This window comes from Oryx dammah, unplaced genomic scaffold (assembly GCF_014754425.2).
Source record: "Oryx dammah isolate SB20612 unplaced genomic scaffold, SCBI_Odam_1.1 HiC_scaffold_24, whole genome shotgun sequence".
Classification (NCBI taxonomy): domain Eukaryota; kingdom Metazoa; phylum Chordata; class Mammalia; order Artiodactyla; family Bovidae; genus Oryx; species Oryx dammah.
This window is the reverse complement of record NW_024070208.1, coordinates 20,566,118-20,591,604: the sequence shown is the minus strand read 5'-3', so window position 1 is coordinate 20,591,604 and position 25,487 is coordinate 20,566,118. Positions and strand designations below refer to the sequence as shown.

The 25,487-nt window shown below is 47.9% G+C and overlaps 1 protein-coding gene across 1 annotated transcript in view; it reads left to right on the top strand.

Annotated features, from left to right (window-relative positions):
* Nucleotides 1-15,034, top strand: part of LOC120882898 (guanylate cyclase soluble subunit beta-2-like) — a 41,774-nt gene extending 26,740 nt beyond the window's left edge. Inside the window, 6 exon segments of the mRNA XM_040266715.1 lie at nucleotides 3,638-3,958; nucleotides 5,588-5,736; nucleotides 6,493-6,639; nucleotides 10,535-10,689; nucleotides 13,514-13,665; nucleotides 14,991-15,034. Coding sequence (XP_040122649.1) covers nucleotides 3,638-3,958; nucleotides 5,588-5,736; nucleotides 6,493-6,639; nucleotides 10,535-10,689; nucleotides 13,514-13,665; nucleotides 14,991-15,034 — 968 coding nt within the window.
* Nucleotides 15,035-25,487: the final 10,453 nt, after the last annotated feature.

The window sequence follows — 25,487 nt, the reverse complement described above, 5'->3', positions numbered from 1 at the left end:
TAACAATTAGTGATGTTGAGTGCCATATGTATATCTTCTTTGGAGAAATGTCTGTTCAAACTATTTGCCCATTTTCCAGTCAGGTGGTTTGGATTTTATTGTCGTGTTGTAAGAGTTCTTCATATATTCCGGATATTAACCCCTTATGATTTGCAACTATTTTCTCCCACCCTGTGGGTTTCCTTTTCACGCTGTTGATTGTATTGTTTGCACACAAGCTTTTAATTTTGATATTCTCCACTTTACCTATTTTCCCTTTTGTTGCCTGTGGTTTTGGTGTCTCATCAGAGAAATCATTGCCAAATCCAACGTCACGAAGCTTTTCTTATGATTTCTTCTAAGGGTTTTATTGGTTTAGCTCTGGCATTTCGTCTTTGACCCATTTTGCATTAATTTTTTAACATGCTACGAGGCACACATACTTTGAGCTTTCTGTTGGACTAGTGGGTATTGTAGGCAAAAACACAGGCAGAGTGGTGGGGACATCTGAGAGGAAAATGACATGTTCTGGGAACCCTGATTGAACTTGAGAGTGGAATGATGGGAGAAGAGGCTGGTGAGATGAGGACCTGAGCTTTATCCTGTAGTTGCAGACATTTTTTACACGTCTGCCATGATCAGATTTGAGATTTAGAATGGTCATTCTGGAGCCACGTGAAGGATGGACCGGGGAGAAGATGGAGCCTGGGAGGCCAGGGGATGCCGCCCCTGGAGAGCAGGAGGGAAGCTCAGGGTGCTGAGTGCAGGCAAGCAGGGACCCTGGGGCAGGGATGGGGGAACAGACTCATGAGGGAGTTAAGGCAGAAACTGGTGTAGAGGTTAAAAAAGAGAATATTTGGGTAAGTATTAGCTTTCTTGCTTAGGGAACTGGTCATAAAGGTGTGATTAAGGAAAGATGGTATTGACAACTTGAGTACAACAACTTTGTCAGTTTGAGTCACTGCTGTGTCCTCTTCCATACCTACAGCAGTGTGCCCGAGTCATGGTCGGAACTAAAAATGTCTGTGATAAAAGAGTTAAGAAAAGAGATTTGTAGATGGGACTAAAGGTGAGCCCAGTTGGAGACATCCATGTATAAACACCTAATAGACAATAATAATAATAAATCATTGTAACAAGGTCTATAAACTGTCACAGTTTAGAGGGCAATTTGGCAATATGTATCAAAAATCTTAAAATGAGCATATTTTTGCCTAAGAATATATCCTTTAACAAAATAGCCACAATTATGCACAATGACGTACCTCAAGGTTCAGTTCAGTTCAGTTCAGTCGCTCAGTCGTGTCTGACTCTGCGACCCCATGAATCGCAGCACGCCAGGCCTCCCTGTCCATCACCATCTCCCGGAGTTCACTCAGACTCACGTCCATCGAGTCAGTGATGCCATCCAGCCATCTCACCCTCTGTCGTCCCCTTCTCCTCCTGCCCCCAATCCCTCCCAGCATCAGGGTCTTTTCCAATGAGTCAACTCTTCACATGAGGTGGCCAAAGTACTGGAGTTTCAGCCTTAGCATCATTCCTGCCAAAGAAATCCCAGGGCTGATCTCCTTCAGAATGGACTGGTTGGATCTCCTTGCAGTCCAAGGGACCCTCAAGAGTCTTCTCCAACACCACAGTTCAAATACATCAATTCTTCGGCACTCAGCTTTCTTCACAGTCCAACTCTCACATCCATACATGACCACTGGAAAAATCATAGCCTTGACTAAATGGACCTTTGTTGGCAAAGTAATGTCTCTGCTTTTGAATATGCTTTCTAGGTTGGTCATAACTTTTCTTCCAAGGAGTAAGTGTCTTTTAATTTCATGGCTGCAGTCACCATCTGCAGTGATTTTGGAGCCCAAAAAGATAAAGTCTGACACTGTTTCCACTGTTTCCCATGAAGTGATGGGACCAGATGCCATGATCTTTGTATTCTGAATGTTGAGCTTTAAGTCAACTTTTTCACTCTCCACTTTCACTTTCATCAAGAGGCTTTTTAGTTCCTCTTCACTTTCTGCCATAAGGGTGGTGTCATCTGCATAGCTGAGGTTATTGATATTTCTCCCGGCAATCTTGATTCCAGCTTGTGCTTCTTCTAGCCCAGCATTTCTCATGATGTACTCTGCATAGAAGTTAAATAAGCAAGGTGACAATATACAGCCTTGACGTGCTCCTTTTCCTATTTGGAACCAGTCTGTTGTTCCATGTCCAGTTCTAACTGTTGCTTCCTGACCTGCATATAGGTTTCTCAAGAGGCAGGTCAGGTGGTCTGGTATTCTCATCTCTTGAAGAATTTTCCAGTTTATTGTGATCCACACAATCAAAGGCTTTGGCATAGTCAATAAAGCAGAAATAGATGTTTTTCTGGAACTCTCTTGCTTTTTCCATGATCCAGTGGTTGTTGGCGATTTGATCTCTGGTTCCTCTGCCTTTTCTAAAACCAGCTTGAACATCTGGAAGTTCATGGTTCATGTATTGCTGAAGCCTGGCTTGGAGAATTTAGAGCATTACTTTACTAGCGTGTGAGATGAGTGCAATTGTGCGGTAGTTTGAGCATTCTTTGGCATTGCCTTTCTTTGGGATTGGAATGAAAACTGCCCTTTTCCAGTCCTGTGGCCACTGCTGAGTTTTCCAAACTTGATGGCATATTGAGTGCAGCACTTTCACAGCATCATCTTTCAGGATTTGCAATAGCTCAACTGGGATTCCATCACCTCCACTAGCTTTGTTCGTAGTGATGCTTTCTAAGGCCACTTGTCTTCACATTCTAGGATGTCTGGCTCTAGGTGAGTGATCACACTCAGTACTTCAAGGTAGTTCACTGTATATGGAATGATGAAATAGATATAATCAATGTTAGCTTATTGCTTAAATAAAGTACAGTATAACCCATGTACCCAGCAAACAGTGACACCTATCTATATTTAATGCTATGAAAGAATATCTATTATAGAATTTAAGTGAAAAATTGAGCTTACTCAAAGAAGATGGCTGATAATCCCATTTTGGGGGAGTGAAAAGATATACCTCCAAATATTAACAGCAATTATCAGTGGTGTGATTGTGGGTGATTTTTATTATTTTCTTTTACTTTTTTGCATTTTCTGCATTGAATGTCTACTGCTTTTATAATAAGAGAATAGACATAAATTGTTAAAAGTAATAGGTATCTTGAGTCCAGGAAGCAAGGTTTTTCCATAAATTCACTGTGGGAGTGCAGCTGGGGCATGCTGACGCCAGCATCTAAGGGTTGAGTGAAAGTCCTAAAGGAGAGATGGAAAGAGGTAGGAGAAATCTAAGTGAAAGCAGGGTCAGAAAAGTCCCCAGAAGTGAGATAGATTCCAGGAAGCAGGATTAGCTCTACGCCCTTAAATGGCAGAAGGGCCCAGCCAGGAAAAGACTTGTGTTACAGGAAAGGTAGTTCGGAGGTCATGGACGAGAGTCCCTTCAAGGTAAGAAAAGCAGCCGTGGAGAGAGCTGCTGTGGACAGAGCGGGAGTGCAGGACGTGGAGACAGGAAGAAAGGAGAGGACTTTCAGGACCTTCGCGGAGAGGGGAGGAGCGCGACTGAGCCGTGCGAGCAGGGCGGGCCGTGGGGGTGGCGGTCGGGTGCCGTGTGCTATGCCGCCTTGTCCCATCTCTCTCCCGGGCGGAAGGCCAGATGATGTGGATGGAGCCCCCGCGCTGCGTGCTGTATCTGTGCTGCCCCAGGCTCCGCAGCCTGCAGGAGCTGGGGGAGCGCCGGATGCACCTCTCCGACATCGCCCCCCACGACCCCACCAGGGACCTCATCCTCCTCAACCAGCAGCGCCTGGCGGAGATCGAGCTGTCCAGCCAGCTGGAGAGGAAGAAGGAGGAGCTGCGGGTCCTCTCCACGCACTTGGCCGCAGAAAAGAAGAAGACCGAGACCTTGCTGTACGCCATGCTGCCTGAGCACGTGGCCAACCAGCTGAAGGAGGGCAGGAAGGTCGCAGCAGGTGAGGGGTGCCCGGCCCCGCGCAGGGCGCCTAGCTGCCTGGGGGCGCCCGCTCTGAAACCAGGCGGATCAAGGTTTGGAGTCTGTCTCCGTCGCTTATTAGCAACTGTGGTCTTGGGCTCATTACTTAAGCTCCGTAGCCTAGCTTTCTTCTTTCTACCTTGAGAATAATAATACAGTGACCATATAGGGTTCTTCACAATTGGAAATGACGTGGTAATGAAAGTGTCAGTGGCTCAGTAGTGTCTGACTCCGTAACCCCATGGATTGTAGCTGGCCAGGCTCCTCTGCCCATGGAATTCTCCAGGCAAGAATACTGGAGTGGGCAGCCCTTCCCTTCTCCAGGGGATCTTCCCAACCCAGGGATGGAACCCGATGCAGGTCCCCAGCTTCCAGGTCTCCCGCATTGCAGGCAGAGTCTTCACTGTCTGAGCCACTAGGGAAGCTGATACATTCACGCTAAATAAATAAAGGGATGTCTGGGAGAATCCATTCTGGGAGAGCAAGCTTTTTCTAGAGGGAAGAAGGCCATGTTTATTCCAAACTCACTTTCTGCTGGTCACCAGCGAGTGTTCATTTCACCAGGCAAGCATGGGAAGCTGAGTGCCAGGGTGCTGTCCTGGGTGCTGGGACTCAAAGAAGCTTATAGTCTTGTGAGTTTGACTGGTTCCTACAGAATACATTAATGGGGGTGACCGAAAAAAAGGAAATTTATGTGCATTAAGGAGAAGTTATCTTGCCAGGATCTCTGTTAGATAGGTTATATATGCTCTCTCATTTAATTTTCTGAACATTTCCAGAAGGGAGGTGTTATTAGCTAAAAGGGTGGAACAAGTTCACTCCAGTTAATGAGTAAAAGAGCAGGAAACGGATCAGAAGTCCATTTAACTCCAAATTTCATCCTTCTTTCCCCACCATGGAAGTTACTCTGGAAATACAGATAACACAGAAATTCATGGTTTATAAATGTCAGAAGAGAAAGAGACAGACTTTAGGTGTGGGGGTGAAGGCTGATATATAGAGTGTGACACCTGAGTTGGGCCGCCTTGAGTTCTGCCAAAAAAAAATAAGGAAAGGCATTTCAAGAGAATGGCCCAGCAAAAGTCAAGGTAAGGCACTCTGAGGGTAAACACGGCAGGGTGTTGTACTTGGAACACAGGGGTACGTGGTGAAGGGTTGCCTGCTGAGTTCTGAGCGGGTGTACCTCTGGCAATAATCTCCCCTCCATGGAACTTTCCCTTCCCTTTGTGTCTCCTGTGGTTCAGGCTTTGCTTTAACTCACCGACCTCTCTGTAAGCCGGCGTCCACCCAGACCATCCTGACATCCCCCGGTGGTCTGCACATCCTATTAAGTGTTTGTTTGCACTCTGTCTGCTTCCCTAGACTAGGCACTCCTTATGGGCAAGGACCCCTGTCTGCTTCATATCATACAATTCCACCAGCACGATGACCAGCTCATAATAGACACGCAGCAGATGTCTGGTGGGTGGATGGTGAATGGTGATGCAGACCTGCTTCCTTCTCCCTGAGCCACGGTCAAATTTGGTTCCTAAAGGCTACTTGAATCCAGAATTAATAGAATTATTATTCTACATCCTTGGCTCTCCCTGACACCTGGTTTATGTTGCAGGAGAATTTAAAACCTGCACGATTCTCTTCAGCGACGTGGTGACGTTTACGAACATCTGTGCTGCCTGCAAACCTATCCAGATAGTGAACGTGCTGAATTCAATGTACTCCAAGTTCGACAGGTTAACCAGCGTCCATGAGGTCTACAAGGTAAGCGTGTGGTGCCCTGGGCTGTGTGTGCCCCTGTGTGTCGGGGCAGGGTGTGTACCTGGTGTTGGGTCTTCATTTTTCCTCTCCCCTCACTAGTCTAGAGTTTGGTGTGCATGCCAGAGGGGATGGGAGGAAGAACTAAAATTTAAAATTTTTCAAAAATCCTTCTATACTGCCCAGTGGTAAGTTTGCCTTCAAGAGGCATACTGTTTTCCCAGAGAATACTATGCCTTCATTTCAGCAGCAAGTCTAACCTAAATGTGTATCTAATATATAGCGTTATATGTGGCTCTAATAGACAGCTTGGTCCTCTCTGGGACTTGCCTCTGCCAAAAGCAGAAAGAACTTTTGGCTCCCTTGTGGCATCTCCTGAGTCATTTTTTTTTTTCTCACCTCACCCTCCCTCATGCCCCTCACATCCATAGAAAATAACCACCAGCTTTTAATATGGTCCTTCTATCAATGTGTGTGTGTTAGTCACTCAGTTATGTCTGACTCTTTGTGACCCCAGGGACTGTAGCCCACCAGACTCCTCTGTCCATGGGATTTTTCAGGCAAGAATACTGAAGTGGGTGGCCATTTCCTTCTCCCGGGGCCGGGGTGGGGGAGGTGTGGTCTTCCCAACCCAGGGATCAGACCTGGTTCTCCTGCATTTGCAGGCAGGTTCTCTACCAGAGATTGACAAAAAAATATGTAGTGTTATATTTAGCACATTAAGAAAACCCTCTGAATTCCCTCCTATTTCCCCCCTTATAGGTGGAAACAATAGGAGATGCTTATATGGTGGTGGGGGGTGTACCAGTGCCTGTTGGAAGCCATGCTCAGAGGGTAGCGAACTTTGCCTTGGGGATGATGATTTCTGCCAAAGAAGTGATGAATCCTGTTACCGGAGAACCCATCCAGGTAAAGAGCAACCGAGTTCTTTGCTTAATACCAGTTACCTCACACAATATAGTAGAATTCTATTAGTCTGCTTGGATGGCTCCTGGGTATGTGACATAATTGAAATGGGTCATTTCTCCCAACTTGTCTCTTCTCTTGCGTAAAGTAACAGAGATATTAGGGTGTTATTGCCTCTGCTGCTGCTGCTAAGTCGCTTCACTTGTGTCCGACTCTGTGCGACCCCATAGATAGCGGGCCACCAGGCTCCTCTGTCCCTGGGATTCTCCAGGCAAGAATACTAGAGTGGGTTCCCATTTCCTTCTCCAGGTTATTGCCTCAGCTTCTCCCAAATTTGAGAAGAGGCTTCAGAGTTTGGGGTTATGATGGGGTTAATGCAGGCTTCCTTTGTCCCTAACCCTGGCTTAGTGGATTTCCATCCTTAGGAAGCCAGCTCATTTCCAATTCCTGCCTTTTTGCTCAAGCATTTTCAACAAGTGGTTCAGGTTGACTAAACAGCCAACTTCTCTTTGCTTAGGGAAGTTGTGTATCCGACATGCCGTCTGACGGGTTCGGAACTCAGGCTGAGGTGTGAAACTGCCTGCAGCCAGCAGGCCAGACACCGTGGTGCTATAAGATATTCACAATAGCTTTCTCTCCAGCACGTGGCCACGAGCGAGACATCTGCTCGCCTTTCTCACAGGAACACAGGAAGCTGCTTTTCCAAGTATGGAAGTTTGTTCACACTATAAAAGTTGGACGCTTTTGATGATGAAAAGTAAATGCCATCTTCTGTCTGCTCGACTGAGCCCAGCGGTCCCGAGGTGGTCTGGAACAGTCTCTGTCCTCTAAAAATCGAAGTCCCTTCGCAGCTCCTGTCAATCAGATCTGTGCAATCAACTAAACAGCCAGCTAAAAACAAAGCCGGCTATAAGATGGAGTAGGATTTTCCCTAGCGATGGCCCCTGTGTAGGGGATTCTGAAATGTGCCACGTTCACCATCACCTTAACGATTTAGAAGCTGAGGAGTACTGCAGGTACTGGTAGTGGTGTCTGTGGCAGTCTTCAGAGCAAAAGCTGGTCACACGTCATGTCCATGATACTGGCCCATTGCAAACACACAGAGACAGCTGTTGTATAAAACCCCCAATGTCATAAATAAAAAATCAGGAAGGGAAGTAATGAGAGAGAAGAGACAAGAAGGTCAGAAATGAGATAAGTGTTTTGGTTAAAGAATTCTAATGAAAGCCATGCGCACATTTGTGCATGCTAAATCCTTTCGGTCATGTCCAACTCTGTGCGACTCTATGGACTGTAGCTCCCAGGATCCTCTGTCCATGGGATTCCCCAGGCAGGAATACTGGAGTGGGTTGCCCTGCCCTCTTCCAGGGGATCTTCCTGAACCAGGGATCGAACCCGCGTCTCTTATGTCTCCTGCACTGGCAGGCAGGTTCTTTACCATTAGCACCACCTAAAAACCCCCAGTGAAAGCCACTAAAGAATATGGAAAATACACTGTTGTGTAAATAGAGTGTCTGTTTGTGAAAGAGGCATGGCAACAGAGATGGTAATAGTGCTACACCAATATGATTGAAAATGAACAATGAATTCCTGGAAACTTGCATAGTGGACTTACCAAGGCGGGGGGAAGAAAAAGAGGAAAAGATGTTGTCAATTCTAAGGATATAAATAGGGAATAGGGACTTCCCTGGTGGTCCAGTGGCTAAGACTTCATGCTCCCAATGCAGGGGGCCTGGGTTCAATCCCTGGTTAGGGAACTAGATCTCACATGTAGCAACTAAAGATCCCATATGTGCAACTAAGACCTGGCACAGCCAAATAAAAAAATATTTTTTAAAAAAAGAATAGTGACAAAGGAGCCTCATTAAATATCCACCAGAAACTGCATATCATGTGAGTTTATTTGAGGAAGTAGAGGAAAGGGCTGGAGACATCCTCTCCCTTAAGAGAATTGTGCTGCTACTTCTACAGTTTTAAAATTAATACTCATTGAGATCTTTCATTCTGTCACTTGTAAAGCCTATAATCCACATTTGCTGAGGTCACCCTTGCATGAAAGTAAGGTGCTTTAAAGGATTCAGAGAAAAGAGTTTAAAATCTTATTTTAAGGAAAAGAAAATCTGGCATGGAAAGATGAAAAGACAAGTAAACCTGACTGGGATGTAGAAAGCTGCAAGAGAATCTGTTTCCACATGCACGCTCAGTTGTGTCCGACTCTTTGTGACCTCACGGACTATGGCCCACCAGGCTCCTCTGTCCATGGGATTCTCCAGGCAAGAATACTAGAGTGGGTTGCCATGCCCTCCTCCAGGGGATCTTCCTAACCCAGGGAATGAACCCAAGTCTCTTTGCGTTTCCTGCACTGAGGGCAGATTCTTTACTGCTGAGCCACTGGAGTAGTTAAAAAAAAAATCACATAAAAAAGAAATAGAAATGAACTAAATTCCAGAAAGTGGCAAGACCTTTCAAGAGGACACCCATGATGGTTCTTCCCTAGGAGACAGCAGCAGAAATAAGCCACCAAAGGGGAGGCTAAGATGAAACCCATCTAAAGCTTAGTGACATTTTCATGGCCACCTTGGAGCTGCAATGACAGGTTAGAATCCCAAAGAGCTCGACTTTGATAAGTTCTAGCCACAGAGTCTCTAGCCATTTGCCAACATTTTCCCCACAGATCTTCACAAATGCATAGGTTCATTTGGTCAAAGGCTATGGATAGTGGAGGAGACCTGAGAGAGCGCTCCAGTTCCAGAAGTATATGGGGCCTTCCCCAACACAAGTTGCTGGCCCATGGAAGGGTATTGTTAGGGAAAGGGAACCATGACACATTGCTCCGAGGTACATACGAAACTCATATGCTGCTGCTTTAATCCCTGCTACCTCATGAAGGTGACTGAATTGGACTGCATTGGCAGACAGGGCCTTATAAGGGGTGAACAAGTCAAAATCAGGCTGTTAGGGTGAATTCTACTCCAATCTGACTGATGTCCTTAATAAGAAGAGAAATTTGGAGACAGGAAGAGATACCAAGGATGTGTACACACAGGGAAGAGAGTGTGAGAACACAGCAAAAAGGCAGCCATCTGCAAGCCAAGGAGAGGGACCTCAGGATCAGACTTGCCGACACCTTGATCTTGGATTTCCAGACTTCAGAGCTGTGAGAAAGTAAATTTCTCTTGTCTAAACCACTCAGTTGTGGCATTTTGTTGGCCCCAGCAGACTAATATATTTATCAAAATTTTAAATATCTGCTTATTAAGGAAAAAATATATATATAAAGTCACAGAATGGGAAAAACATTTGTCCTCCATGTATAGATCTACCTTGTGATTCAAGAGTTCCATTTCTAGATATTTTCCTAAGAAAAATGAAAAAATGTATGTCCACAAAAAGATCTGTATGAGACTGTTCATAACAGCTCCAAATGGGAAATAACCTAAATGATCGTGAAGAGAAGACTGGACTAATACATTGTGATATAATTCTTACAACAGAATAGTATTTAGAAGTAAAAGAGTGAACTGCTGATGCATATAATATGGGTGAATCTCAAAAACATGGATTTTGATAAATGAAGTCTGATACGAAACAGAATATGCTACATGACTCCATGTATGTGAAGTTGGAGAACAGGAAAATTCCTCTTGGGGAGAGGAAAGAAGAAAGTGGTGACCTCTGCAGGGAGAGATGGAACTTAACTGGAAAGGGGACGAGATAATTTTGCAAGGTGATGAAGACAGTCTGTGTTTGATTTTGATTGGTGGCTCAAGGGTATTTGCCAAACTGGTGGAGCTAAATACCTTAAAGTCTTTTTTATTTTATGTAAATTATACCTCAACTTAAGAGTAAAAATAAGAGTGTTTGATGGTCCCTTTTCAGTCAGGTTCTCTCTGTGCAGATCAGAGTGGGGGTCCACACGGGACCAGTCTTGGCAGGTGTTGTAGGGGAGAAGATGCCACGGTACTGCTTGTTTGGCGACACTGTGAACACAGCCTCTCGGATGGAAAGTCATGGGCTTCCCAGCAAAGTGCATCTCAGCCCCACGACCTACAGGTACCACTTATTCATGCATCTCCTTGCCCCTTCTTCCAGAAGGTACAGAGTACCTCACAGCTATCAGATGCAGGTAGTATACTTCCAGCCGTTGCTTGTTTTTGTAAATAAAGTTTTATTGAAACCCAGCTGGGATCTTTATCTGCATCTTATCCACGGCTGCATTCATGCTACCACAGCAGACCTGAGTCGTTGAGCAGCTGAGCAGAGACCGTGGTCCCTAAAGCTGAAAATATTTCCTATCTGGTCTTTTATGAAGAAAAAAAGTTTGCTGACCCCTGGTGTAGTGCAGGAAGAAAGAAATATTCACAGATAATTATTTTTAAAGTGTGAGAAGTGCAGTGGTCACGATATGCATGAAACAATACTTACAGTTTGCTGAGAACTTGTTAGAGGCCACAGTCTCTAAGTTCATCAACATAAGTAAGTGTCAATTGCTCAATCGTGCCTGACTCTTTGTGACCCCATGGACTGCAGCCCATGAGGCTCCTGTGTCCATGAGATTTTCCGGGCAAGGATCCTGAAGTGGGTTGCCATTTTCTTCTCCAGGGGATCTTCCCGACCCAGGGATCGAACCTGGGCCTCCTGCACCACAGACATCTTTACCGACTGAACTACAAGGGAAGCCCTCGTCAACATATGTTAGTCCATTTACTGTTGCAACAACCCTATGAAGATATACTATTATCATTCTCATCTACAGATGAGAAAAAAAAAATCAGGCACAAAGAGGTAATTCACTTGCTTCAGGTCACAAGTTGGCTAGGAAGGAAAATGGCCTGGATATAACCCAGGGAGTCAGGCTTTAACCATCCATTCCCATGCCTGTGGGAATTATTGTGTGTTGTGGGGCACAGGAGCCCAGCCCAGTAAGGAGATTCTGTGTGGAGAAGGGAGTTTCCTGAGCTGGGTCTTGAACAAGGAATTCCAGAGCAGAGTTTAGACCAAACTGGGATATTGGAGTGAATATCCAGCAGTACAAACACAGACATAGAATAAAGGCAGAGAACTACAAATGATTTAGCATTGCTGGGGTCGAAGCTGTGAGGCAGAAAGTGGGGAGAGCTGTGTGTGCCTCCCTGAGGGGCAGGGCTCACACTGACGGTGAAGAGTGTGAGCCCCTAAGGAGTGTGAGCTTGGACACGATGGCAAGGTCAGGGTCCTGCTTGACACTGACCACTCAAGGCTATGTAAGGGCAGATTTGAGCATCACAAGATGGGAAAGACAAGACTTGTTAAGAGTTTAGTTTGAACCAGAACATTCGTTGGTAGGAATCTGAGGATAAAATCAATTAAATTTGGTAATTGCTAGAAATGGGGTCTGAGAAAGAGGGAGGAGCCTTGACTGTCTCCCAGGTCTCCATCGTGGGTAACTTGGGCCTGAATCTCATCATCTGAGATGCGATAAGGGAAAAGGGATTCCAGTCCAGGAGGGAGACGATGAGCTCAGGTTTGGAAGTATTGAATAAAAGGAACTGGGAAGCATCTAGAGAGAAGTGGCATTAACTCACTGGGTGAGATTTGGAATCAGGCTGTTGGTTGGGGAACCAGACTTAGAGTAATAACACAGAGGTGGTTATCCCACCTGCAGAGGGCTGCCGTGTGAGAAGAACAATGGGAAGAACTAACATTTCACTGGCAGATGGAGGAAGGGGCCATGAAAAGGCAGGAGAAGCAGAGAATTCAGGAAGGGAAGCACCCTTCTGGCTATTTTTATGGAGGAAGAATGGAACAAAAATATCAACTATAATTGGGCTTCCCTGGTGGCTCTCTGATGATTCCATGGCAAGGAGTGAAAAATAGTCAGAGGTGTGGGAACATTATCAGAAGTAACTGTGGTCAATGAGGGGCAGGGGAATGAATAGACACTGGATTGCGGGTTGAAGGATAAAAGGAACGAGCATTCGTATGGCATTAAAGCAGAAGATGAACAAGTAAGAAGATTTTTACTTCTCTTTAGGGTGGAAGAGACCTTAGCAAGCTGGTTAGGCTTAAGGGAGGAGGCAAATGGAGAGGGAGCTGAAGATAAAAGAAGAGGTGACCCGGGGGCTGGGCCTTGAGGCGGTGGGAATGGGTCTTGGGTGGGTGCCCTTCAACAAGATACTTCAACCTCTGAAGTTGGGGGAAAGGGCAGGTGTGGTCAATGGGATGAGAAGGTGCAGGGTCTCGGCTCTAAGGGTTCCAGGTTGTGGATAGATCAGGTGACAGAGTGGGCTTCACTGGTGGCTCAGTGGTAAAGAGTCTGCCTGCTATTCAGGAGACCAGGTTCAATCCCTGGGTTGGGAAGACCCCCGCCGGAGGAGGACACGGCAACTCACTCCTGTATTCTTGCCTGGAGAATCCCCATGGACAGAGGAGCCTGGTGGGCTACAGTCCATAGAGTCCCAAAGAGTCCGACACGATTGAGCAGCTAAACAAGTCACACAGTAGGATGCACGGTCAGCAGCATGTGGGCGAGGAGCTCAGGTGCCTAATGAGGGGATGTGAGGAGCCTGGTGAAGGTCTGAAATCTCCACGAAACCAGCCAAAGCCAAGGACAAGGGAAGCCTGATGAGTGCTAAGCCCTGGCTGAGGCAGCTCACCGTGAACTGGATGTGATGTTAGCCTGCACTGGTCTGTGGTGTGTCTTCGGCATCTCTCCACAGCCAGTAAATACATAAACACGAGCAGTTTCCTAGTCACTCTGCAGCCCTGTCCCTTTGCACGGGCCCCTCCCTGTTCACTTGGCTCTCAGACTTCTCCTCGCACATTATCCTGCTCACTGCAGCCCACTCTTGAGTCACAGCTCTGTGACCTGGGGCATCTCTTTCTCTTCTCTGTGCAGAGCCTTGGAGAATCAAGGGTTTGAAATAACCGAGTGGGGTGAAATTGAAGTAAAAGGGAAAGGGAAGATGACCACCTACTTTCTGATACGAAACCTGAAGGCCTCAGAGGATGAGATCATGGGGAAACCTCAGGCTCGGCTTGATTCCGAGGGTAAGCAAGAAAGAGAAGCCTCATCAGTACTCCTATTGGGTGTTTTTTCCACTAGCAACTTCGGCTCTGTTTAGTGGGCTTCCCTGGTGGCTCCGTGGTAAAGAGCTTGCTTGCCAATGCAGGAGATGCAGGTTCGATCCCTGGGTCAGAAAGATCCCCTGAAGAAGGAAATGGCAGCCCACTCCAGTGTTCTTGCCTGGTGAATCCCATGGACAGAGGAGCCTGGCAGGCTACAGTCTATGGGGTCACAAAGAGTCACACAACTTAGCAACTGAACAACAGCAACAAGCGTATTTGAGGGCCAGCCTGGGTACCATCCCGCCCACCCCCAGGCTATGACCTTCTGCTCAGTCATGGCCCCTGACGAGTCATGGGACCATTGTGCCTGAATCCTCTCTTGCTGAACGCATCCAGGCTCAAGAGTCCCACATGAGTTCATTTTAAAGGCGCTGCCCTAAGAAAGGGGCTTTCCCCATCAGCCTCTCCTGCAGCTAGGGGAGGATTTCAGAGCCTCCCTCTGCTCCTCAGCCTCCAGGGAGGCTCCAGACAGGCTTCCTCTTCACACACTGGAAGGTTCCACCTCCAAAACTGGGAAGAAAGATAAAATGTGTGACTCACTTGGTTCCAGATAGGTTAAAACTTAATCCGATAGGCAAAGCTTCCTGAACGTTTGAAGCAAACTCATGAAGGAAATGCGTTCATTCTGATTGGAACTAATCTTTAGTTGCTCCTGGGGCCTACAGAGAAAAATCTCTAAATCCACAGGTTCCCCATTTGTGTAGCTCATTTATGCGGGAGGTCACTTGGGGACGCATGAATTACGGTTCCTATTTTTAAAAGTGGGGTTATACCAATGGAGAGGGGAATTGTTTCAATGGCTTTGGAGGTGCTGTCATTCTAACATCAGCTCACCTTAGTGTGCCTGGGAGCTGTGATTGATTTTGGCCACATTTTATTGCTGGAGACACTTGAGGTAGAAAGATCTAAATGAAAAAGTAGAAAGAGTTTTGGTTAATAAAGACCAGGAGGTACCCTAATTAGAGTTTCTGAATTTCTAGGCTCTGGGTGCCTCACCCACCTGCATCATCTGTCCTTCTCACCAGCACGTCCTCCCTGAAGGACAGAGGGCTGTACGGGATAAATTGACTAGGTGTACCTGGCTCAAACCACGGAACACTTCTTTCCATTTTCTCCCTGTAGGGGCGCTTGAGCTGGAAATTTGAGAAACAGGATTCTCTTCCTGGTCTGGGCCAGTAGACTCCAACCCACTTTCAGTTCTGAGCTGGAAACAAAACAGGAATGAGTAAAGGGTCTCTTGGTTGCAGATTTCGCGATGGACCCAGAGAAAGAGGAGGAAGAGAGGATCTGAAAGAGGGAAGGGGACAGCCCCCCCAGACCCCAAACAGCATGTGTGCAAAATGGGAAAAGGCACTCTTTGGGCCTAGGCAGCCCCCAGACATGGCTTATAATAGAGGAAAGTCACCCTTCTTCTAGGTGAATGCCAGCCCCAGCCAAACCCCTGGTTAGGAATCTCTGTGCAGAGAAACACAGCCCTGTGTGTGGAACCCAGAAGCAGGGGGATCGCCACCTCTTTTCATGTTCACGCTTCTCTGTATCTCCCTCTGCTTTCCCCCCATCAGCCTAGGATTTCTGATGCAGAGCCTTGGTTGTCAGGCTCTGGGGAGTCTGCCCCTCCTATCCCCACCAGAAACAGGAAGACTGGGATCCCTCAGGAAAGACCCCATGCTGACACTGCTTGGGGTCTGGGGGGACTCGAGACTGTGACCCCTGAACCTGCAGGGGCTGTGGGAGTTTCCCCCTCATGGCCAGATAGGGTTGGACCGGAGGCGTCTCCAGTGTGCAGTGAGGGAGGGGTCTGGGCACCCTCCGTGTCCTGTGTGTGGTTAGGGGTCCCCAGGGGCTCAAAGAAAGGTCCCACCTTGACCCGTACTCACAGCCTTTCCCCTCACACCTTTTTCGCAGAAGCAAGTGATCAGGGAAGTCGGGATGGCAAGACTCTGGCTGTCATGAAGTATGCGGACAGCTGGAAGCTGCACAAGAGTGACGCAGCCTGTGGTGAGTACCCCAGATGGCTGCAGAGACCTCCAGACTGCACTGGGCCAGAGGCCCAGCTCCCGGGGGAGGGGAAAGGGCCAGAGAGGGGCCCCTGGGCGGGATGCTTCTGATGGTTGTTCTCTGTGTTTTGAGCAAGTTTTTCTCTATGCTCCCCACCCTACCCGCCTCCCCATCCTAAGTGTCCCAAGTAGGGGCCCCCTCATTCTGAAAGGGCCCTTGCTGCCCTCCTCCAATGAACGTCTAATACTCAGAAAAGCTTATTAGTCCCCATGAACCCACAAAATGAGGTTTCTCCAGACATGGTGCCCTCCATACAAGTCACGTTATATGTCAGTCACATGGCTAATCCCCTAAGAGGTGGGAAGCTTGAATTTCAGAATGGTTATATGATTTGTCGAAGGTCCCACAACCAGCGAGTGGGTGAAGCTGGACTCGCCCCTCAGGCTGTCTGTCTGGGGCAGACCATGGGCGCCCTCCTGCGGGAACGCATGCAGTCAAGGCCCCCAAGTGTGGGCAGCTGTGCTTGGACTTCTTGGCTTCAGGACAGCCATGCTTCTGTCAGATCCTCTGGGTCCCATGTGAATGGATTTCTGATTGTTGGGTGTGAATAGCGGAAGTGTGGACAAGGAACAGCCCCCATGCTGTGGGTGAATAGGAAACAGTGCTGTGTGAGCCAGAGGCTCAGAGAAATGAAGACCTAGCCCCGGGCTCCTCTGTGGGCGTCATCACGGTAAGAGCTCCAGTCAGGAGACTCCCTCTGAAGGTCAGGCTGTTGGGCCTCGCTCCCTCAGAGACCCCTCTGTTCCCCAATCTCAGGACCCCAGTCGAGGCTTTCCTCACCGATCATGATCACGTCTGCCCTCAGTCTCTCCAGGTTGTCACCTGGGTGTCAAATGTGGGAACGCCCTCCGGTGGCTCACATTTCCCTTGCTCTGGGCTCTGAGGGGCCCCTGCCCCTCTCTCACCTGTGCAAACTCTGGCTCCTGAAGACCGTCCTCAGGTCAGCCTGCCCCGGAGCTGCAGGGGTGAAGAGCTGCCCCCCTAGAGTCCTGAGGCCAGCTGAGAGGTGCCGCCCGCCCACCCCCAGCCATCTCTATGGAGGGGGGGCCTTGGTGACCCCCTGGGGTTGGGGGGGGGTGGGGCAGTCAGTGCAGGACCCAGGCTGCACCCAGGACCTCATTTCCTCATTTGCACGTCAATGACACGCTTTTCTCTCCCTCCCCACTTGGTATTTGGGCGTTAGATGCGTCAGTGGAGAGACTCCGCAGAGCAATTAAACGGGAGTATTGAGCTGGAGAGAAAATCTTGTGCATTTGACTCAGAGATTTAAGCAACCACCTTTCAGTATTGACTGAAAAATTGGCCTTCCAGCTGCCCCTGCTGGCAGGCTCTTCTGGCATCCCTTCAGACCCCTGTTAATGTGTTTTTTTCAAATTTCAGCTTGCTTCAACTTGTCTCCAAGCTGATTCTCCCGACGATTATTATAATGGGTTCCAGGCTGACCCGTATACAGCGCTCAGGCAGGGAGCCCGGGCTCCCCCATAAATCATGGGCTGAGGGTGTCCACTCACCAAGTTCAGGGCAGGTTAAGTCAGCTCTGAGGACTTCTTACACCAGTTCCTAATTGTCCTGGAGATATGAGTGCTGAAGCTCTCTCTCCTGACTGAGCTCTTAGTAGTCTGCCTGCAGGGGACTCTGCCTTCACATTTAACATGCTCCTTCCCGACTGGAAGAACTTTCCACCATACACAAACCCTCCACCCTCCATGGGTAATTCTTGGATGGGTTTGTGGTCACTTAATTGTCAGGGTCTTTGTCCCTGGCTTTACAGAGTCTTGAGAACACAAGGGTGTTTCCCAGACCTGTCCCACAGACTGAGGTCCAACTGCTTTGGAGCCAGGCTGACAGACCTGGGCCCTTATTCTTGGCTCCAAAGCTTTCCAGCAGCTTTTCTGAGGCCTTCATAAGCACGGCTGTCACCTTCTCCTGACCCCTTCTGCTGGGGGCTGACGAACAGGCATGGTTATTTTTAACCTCGGGCTTTCTAGACGTTGAGCTGTTAACTCAGCGATGTTCGAAAGAAGGAAGATCCTGGGAGGTGTAAGTGAACTGGCTTTCTGGGTCAGAGCTAGCCCATAAAGTCGCTGGTTGTCAGCTTTGGTGGCACAGATGGGGAGGCAGCGTCAGAGCTGGGGGTGTGGGGAGGCTGTAGGGGGCACCAGTCACTTGTGGTTGACAATGTAGGTGGCAGAGCCTCATGCCGAGTGTCTCCGCAGGTCCAGAGCAGGGTATATCCCACCCCGGTTTCTCTGCCATCTCCCCAGGGCAGTCGGATGAGCTGCCAGGCTTCAGAACCAACTGTCACAGTGGCGAGAGCATTAGCCCCTAATCAGAATTCCCAGGTCTGCTCCCAGTAACTAGCTGGGTGGCTGTGGGCCACCCTTTCTGCTTCATTTTTCTCATCTGGAGAGCAGGGGTGATAGAACGCCTGCTGTAAGAGGTTGAGGTCACTTGGAGGAACCTGTGAGATACTGTGCATCATCTGAAAGCTGTAAAGTGCTAAAAAATAAAAAGGTCAAGGGTGCCAATTCTTCATCACTCAGGGACTCTATTGTTGAGAATCCTTTCACTTAACAAATAGGTGAGTCTTGGCACAAAACTCAAGAAGACTGGTTTGCCATACACAGGGAGCTTTATTTTTTTTTTATTTTTTATTTTTTTTAATTTATTTTTTATTTTACTTTACAATCCTGTATTGGTTTTGCCATACATTGACATGAATCCACCACGGGTGTACATGCGTTCCCAAACCTGAACCCCCCTCCCACCCCCCTCCCCACAGGGAGCTTTAGATCAGCAGGTGTAGCAGAGCCCCATGGAAGTCAGGACCACTGCCCAGCGTGAGGTGTTACAGGGCCAACAGCAAGCACAGGAGAGGCTGAGGCACACTGAGGACTTGAGAGCCTCTTGGGGAGGTGCAGACTTCCCTGGTGGCTAGATGGCAAACAATCTGCCTGCAATGCAAGAGACCCAGGTTGGATCCCTGGCGTAGAAAGATCCCCTGGAGAAGATAATGGTGACCCACTCCAGTATTCTTGCCTGGAGAATGCCATGGACAGAGGAGCCTGGCGGGCTACAGTCCACGGGGTCGCAAAGAGTCGGACACAACTGAGCGACCAGCACAACAGTGGCAACATAGGGAAGGTGCAGGTGACAGCAGGAAAGGGCTGAGCAAGGATGGGGCCTCTGTTCTGATCCCTGGAAAATTCAGGGGCTTCCGGAAGCTGGAGATGTCATTCCTCCAGGGCATGGTCTCTTTTGCTCACGGACAGACTTAGGAAGCAGGCGGGTGGGCAATCCTAGACTGGCAACACCTGCCCTAAATGTGGAAGCTCCATCAAGCCCTTTTTATGGACAGGATAAAATTCCCTCACCAATGGTGTCTCCCTCCACAAATGTTCCCAGAACCCGTGGCTCCTTTCTCTGTTCACACCTACAACATTATGGTGTGGTCCGCTTGCCTTTTCCTCAGAGCAGGTCAGTCTCTTAGAACATTAACCCTGATGGAACCAAGGGGGAGGAGATGACGTGCCCCCCACACATGGAGACCCTGGAGAGTAAAAGCTGGGGTGGGAGGAACCGGTGAGACGGGAAGGCCAGCAAGCATCCCTGTGCTGGGAAGGACCAGGACTGGGTCCTGGGGAGACCCGATGGCGTCTGACTTCAGGCTCAAGCCAAACCCCCTCCCCTCAGTGGGGGAGAATCAGGATTGAAACCAAGATGTGGTTTCCCATATCTGATTCTGTCTAGGAAGTTAGAAACAGATGCAGAAATGCAGACAAGAAATTGTTCTCATTGCAAATGTTAAGAATCCCTTCTCGTGACCCCAAGATAGTCATATCCTTTATGACTCGCAGAGCCCGGCCTGTAACGACCAGGTGATGACCCAAATCCAGTGTATACTCCCCAAGGCAGTGGCAGCCCCCCAAACTCCACCTCAGTACCACTTCCGCACCGCCCTCCCCAGCCAAGGCCACGTTTGACAACACAGCTCGTGTGATGGTTGTTTTCGTAACAGGAAGGTTTCTTCTGCTACCACTCTTTCCATTTAATCCATTCTTAATCTACATTGAAATGGGTTTCTGTGCCGCCTTTAATTACTTATCGGGCCATGTTGGTTTGCTCAACTAAGGCTATTTGTTTATTCATTTACATTATGGAAGGAATATTTAACTATTATCTTTTATAACTAGAAAGTGCAGCTAAAACAAAAGAAGAAAACAAAAGCTTCTCTAATTCCATCACCCAGAGAGACTATTGTTACAATTTTGGTGGCTATTTTCCCAGACTTGAGTGCATGAGGGTATGTGTATATGTGTGTACATATATACTTTTTCTTACAGTCCTGGGATTATCACACAGAGATTGTTTTGTAAATTGGCAGGCCATGAATTTCTTTCCTTTGAACACCTAAACATTTCAGAACATTTCAAATTTTGTATATATGTAAAAAAATTATGTGCTCGAAATGGTGCCCTTATTTTCGCTCCCTGATGCTACACACCGAAAGCTACATTTACTTTATATCCAATGGAAACCCCAATTATCTTGTCCTTCTGCTGATCTGCACCACTTCTGTGGTGACCTTGACATTCCGTGAGTCCTGAAGTTGCCTCTGAGCTTTCCAAGGACTCACCTAGTTCGTTTAGGTCTGGTGTTTAGATTAGAAGATGTACACTGGAATTCTCAATTACTCAGAACACGACATTGATCAGGAGGCTGCATTTCCTAGCTGTGCACAATAACGAGCATTCGACTGTAGCAACGTGAGGGTCCTACAAGGCAGTCCTCGAGGGCTATGAGCAATGGTTCCATGGGAACAAAGGATGATGGGTGAGAATTTATCTCAAGGAAACAAGGAAATTCTTCCACCATCCAGGCTGTGGAATTGGATTTGGGTAAAATGTCAAATACATATGTGTAGAGATTCCAAGAGAGTCTTGCAGTTCTGTGCTGACCAATTCTCATTTGACATTGTCAGGCAGCATCATTCAGATTGGGCCTGTTTAGCTTTCAATAGGCAGTCTCAGCTCCTTCCCCAACACAGTCCTAGTTTGTCGTCTTGGTCTAATGATCAAGGAACTTTTCCTCAAGGAGAGAAAGGAAGAGGGGAAAACAGGTTTCACAGGCAGGGGAATGGCAGTAGAAATGGAAGAGGAGGAGGAGGACCACAGTTAAGACATAAGTGAGAAAATGAGACACGTCCAAGTACGATGAGAGAAAACTGCTGTGGATGCAAGAAAAGGAAATTAGAAGTGAAAAGCTAAGTTGTACATTTTTTTTTTCTTGATAAGAGAAATTAGGTGTTGCATAAAGGGAAGATTAAGAGGTCTGTAAATGTTATTTCCTGGTGCTGAGTTTACTTCCAAGATTATCTGTGAGAGGTTAAGTCATAAAATAGATTATTCATCTTGTTTACAAAAGAAGTCTTGGTGCCATCTCGATCCTGGAGCACCTTAGACACAAGAGCCTGAACTGCTGATAGGGAAAAGAGACAGTTTTTCTTTGCTGTATTCCCTCTTTTTAAAAAACAAAACAAAAACTCCAGCTCCTTCTTGTTCAGTTTTTATCAGGGTAACCGCTACTTTGGGTATAATTACAAAGACACAGAATACATTCTGTGATCGCAGTACTGTTTTGTGGAGATTTACTCTCGACGGTTCTCATAACATTTCCATGGGTTGAGTAGGAGACGATGTATGGTCTAGGATCCCATTAGAGGGGAGGCACAGGGAAAAACTAGATGGGGAGGGTTCAGCCTTTCCTGGTGCTGATGGGCAACCTGGAGGCTGTGCTACACTTACTAGGAAAAAAAAAAAAAAAAAGGAAACACTACAATTTCTGTCTGTAATCAGTTCCTTTTTTTCCTTTATTTGCGATGATGCCCAAACAAAACTGAACTCGGCTTTTTCAAACACACTGTCCTTAACATTTATCCTGAATGTTTCCCTTTTTGAAAAATTCAACTCCTTTTAAAATCATACTTGGGCTTACATGTCAAAGAAAAACAATACTGCAATCAACTCTGTAATTCAAAGTGAAAGGGATAAAGGCTATGTGGAGTAATAAAACTAGCAGAGAATTAGCAAAAACGAAGCAAAAATCCCACCCCATATTGGAATAATTTATTTCCAAAGACCATAAAATCCTGCTGAGCAGGAGTCAGTCTTTTGCATGTGTGTGTGTGGTTGGGGGGTGGAGTGTGGAGTGGCTGTATGTACCACAATGCTCAAACGAACCTGTAGTTTATGACATCGTCACTTAGCCAGCTCTGGTCTCAAGCCATACCTTATACAATGCTGAGTTTGAGGGGTTTATAGACCTTATCAGGTTAGCCCTGGGTTCTGCAGGAGTTAAATACTCCATATGAATCATCACTCAGAGTTGCACCGGTGACATGGTTCTAGATCTGCCAAGTTCTCACCTTATCCTGAGCCTGAGCGAGCCTGGGGACGGGTCCAGTCACCCACATTTTTCCACGTGTGTGTCATCACTTACATTCATTAATGACGTGTCCATTAGCAAATGGAACTTGCCATCTGATTTCTCTGTGCTGAAAATTGCCCATAGCTTTTAGAATCTAAAAGCAGAGATAATAACTAATCCAGGTTGGGGAGGAAGGGAGACACTGACAGCCCCCAGTGGTGAAGGAAGTCATTCATTCATCTGAGGATAAAAGGCTGGAGACAGAAGCCCCACCTGCATTTCCTGATTTCTAGACTATTAGAACCTCAAATCAAATACAGGAGCCCCTCTGAACTTGAATGTCTCTGAACAATGATGAGTGTGAAAAGAGAGAGAGAGAGAGAAATGGAAATGATGGACGACTTTAAAATCTTCAATGCGGACGTTTCCCAGTGAAATTGCAGGGCAAGCAGGAGATGCGTCTCCACCCAGCCTGCTGGTCTCCATTCCTTCTGAGTACCGCTCCCTCCCCCTCCTTGCTGAGGCTCACAGTCCTAGGTTCTTTCCCAGTACCTCTTCCATGGGCTTCCCACACTTCAAAATAAGAATTGGCATCTTTGAGTTTGTGCTCTGTGTGGGGCATGGTGTACTCACTTCATAGAAGGCATCTGATTGAATTACCACAACGACTCTGGGAGGAGGCTATCACTGCTGCTGTTGCTCAGCTGCACACTTGTGTTTGACTCTTTGCGACCCCATGGACTGCAGCACACCAGGCTTCCCTGTCCTTCACTGTCTCCCATAGTTTGCTCAAACTCATGTCCATCAAGTTGGTGATACCATCCAACCATCTCATCCTCTCTCGTCCCCTTCTCTTCCTGCCATCAACCTTTCCCAGCAGCAGGGTCTTTTCCAGTGAGTCAGCTCTTTGCATCAGGTGGCCAAAGTATTGGAGCTTCAGCTTCGGCATTTCCCTACTTTTCAGATGAGGACGAACGAGGCCCGGAGAGGGTAGTGATGAGCAGTGGCAGCCGTGGCTCTGAACCCTGTGCGTGGTGATGCTCAGGCCTCGTGTAGACGGTCATGGGGCAGCAGGTCTGGAGGCTTGGGGGTCTTATGAGAGCTGTGCATGAGTCAGGATTTGCTACTGCTGTTGCTAAGTCACTTCAGTTGTGTCCGACTCTGTGTGACCCCATAGACGGCAGCCCACCAGGCTCCCCCGTCCCTGGGATTGTCCAGGCAAGAGCCATGGAGTGGGGTGCCATTTCCTTCTCCCAGGATTTGCTAAGTGGCCAACAAAGCGATACAGGTTAGAGCAATAATTGAGCAACAAGGCTGAGGTCTGAATGGACGTTTCTGGCCTCACTGGGAAGATGTTCTCGGCCTCAGGAGGTGGTATGGTAACCCCACGGTGCCCACACTGTACCCCAGGGCCGGGCGCAAACAGAAACCCCCTGACCAGGGATCGGTCTGGGGCCAACTCTTCAGCTCACTGCTCTGTCTCGTTTCAGTTTCTGACTGGTCAACACCCAAAGGGAGTCCAGTGGCGGGACGGGAACCTGGGGAGGCAGCAGCCAGACCATGGCCTTCAGCTCAGACAGAGACACGCGGCCTTCCCAGTGGGCCGCTGCCGTCTGGCCTCGGCGCTTTGTTGTGACAGCGAAACATGAACCCCTCAGCTTCATTTTTCCCCTGCTCGGTTTAATGGTGACAAAGAAAAGGAACTTCATCTCTCAGCCCAAGACTTCTTAAACTGCGTCTCTTTCTCATTGTCCCTCGGAGAATAAAGGTCTAGAAATGAAACACGATCCTGACAAGTTTGGAAAAATATGCTTTCACAGTCTCGGTTCAAAGCCAGCCCTGACACTTGGAGACTTCAGGCCGCGTTTGTTCTCTCTGAGGAGAACGAACGGCTCTCATCACGATGGTTCCACCGAGTCCTGGCTCGGAGCCGTCTTGAGAGGACGCCCTGGCCTCGGAGCCGGTTGTGGGCACGGTCCTGTTCTAAGTGATGGCAGGAGCGGGGAGGATGGGGAAGGAGCCCTGGCCCCTGGCATTGATAAATCACCCCACAACACAGCCAGGATGCGAAAGGCACTCAGCCAGGGGTTGTGAAAGGAAATCACTTTCATTCCCAGCCCTGGGAATTATATGAAGCCATGGAATAAAAGCTGCCTTCCCCAGAGGTTTTTACGGACGTAAAAGGGAGGAGAGAATGTGAGCATCACCAGAAGGGCAGAGTCAGGAAAGATGGGGAAACCAGGCAGAGTGCGGCCGGCCCACCAGGTCCCTTGTCCCTCTTCAGACTCGAGTTTCCTCTGCTGCTTCTAGCTGCGGCGTGGGGACACCTGGGTGGTGGTGAGTGCTGGACACGCTCTCAGAGGCCTGGGGTGCGGGAGGCTGAGAAGTGGTCCAGGGGTCTCTGCATCTGCCCTTGGTTTTGGTGAAAAGACAAGTATTTTTTAACCCACGTGAAGGGCACCCAGAATTTTGCGATTCATTCTTGCAAGAACCTTACTTGTCCCCAGAGGCATTAACTGTCTTCCAGGAGGGCAGACTTGACTTCTGTGGCCGCCAATCCCGGGAGCAGGAGGGGAAGAGAAGGTGACAAGAGTTGAATTCCTTGCTCTGCTGTCCTTCTAGATGACAGCGGTATCTTGTTTCTAGAAATAGGGGGTGCAGCCTGTAGTTCACAGCGAGTCAGGATTAGACTGAATGCAGCTTTGAAAGATGTGGGTTCTTGTCCAGACTCTGCTACTGGATGTCTTGGTACTTCAATTTCACCACCTGTAAAATGGGGTTAGTGGCAGCTGCTCCACCGAGCTCACAGTGAACTGCAAGAGCGCAAAGCTGCCCTTGATATTCACAACAATAGTAACTACTAACATGTATAGACCTTCGATCAAATGCTAGGCACTGGCCTTGCACGTATGTGACTCGTTACTTCTGCTCTTGGCCACAACCCCATAATAAGCCAGGGTTTCCAGTCCCTGATTGACAGATGAGGAAGTCAACTCCAGGAGACTCAAGTAGCCCACAGTGCTGGCACTGGCTGAGTGGAACACATTCCACTGTTACTATAAGGTCAAAAAAGCAGAATAGCCAGGATGTGGACCCTGGAGCCAGGTAGAGCCCAGTTTGAATCTTTGCTCTACCATTTAGCAGCTGCATGTGTTGGGGGAAAGTTGCTTAACATCTCTGCACCTGAAGTTTCCATCTGTAAAATGGGAGTAATCAGAGGACCTGCATTGTAGGGGTGTCATGAGGATTAATGACATATC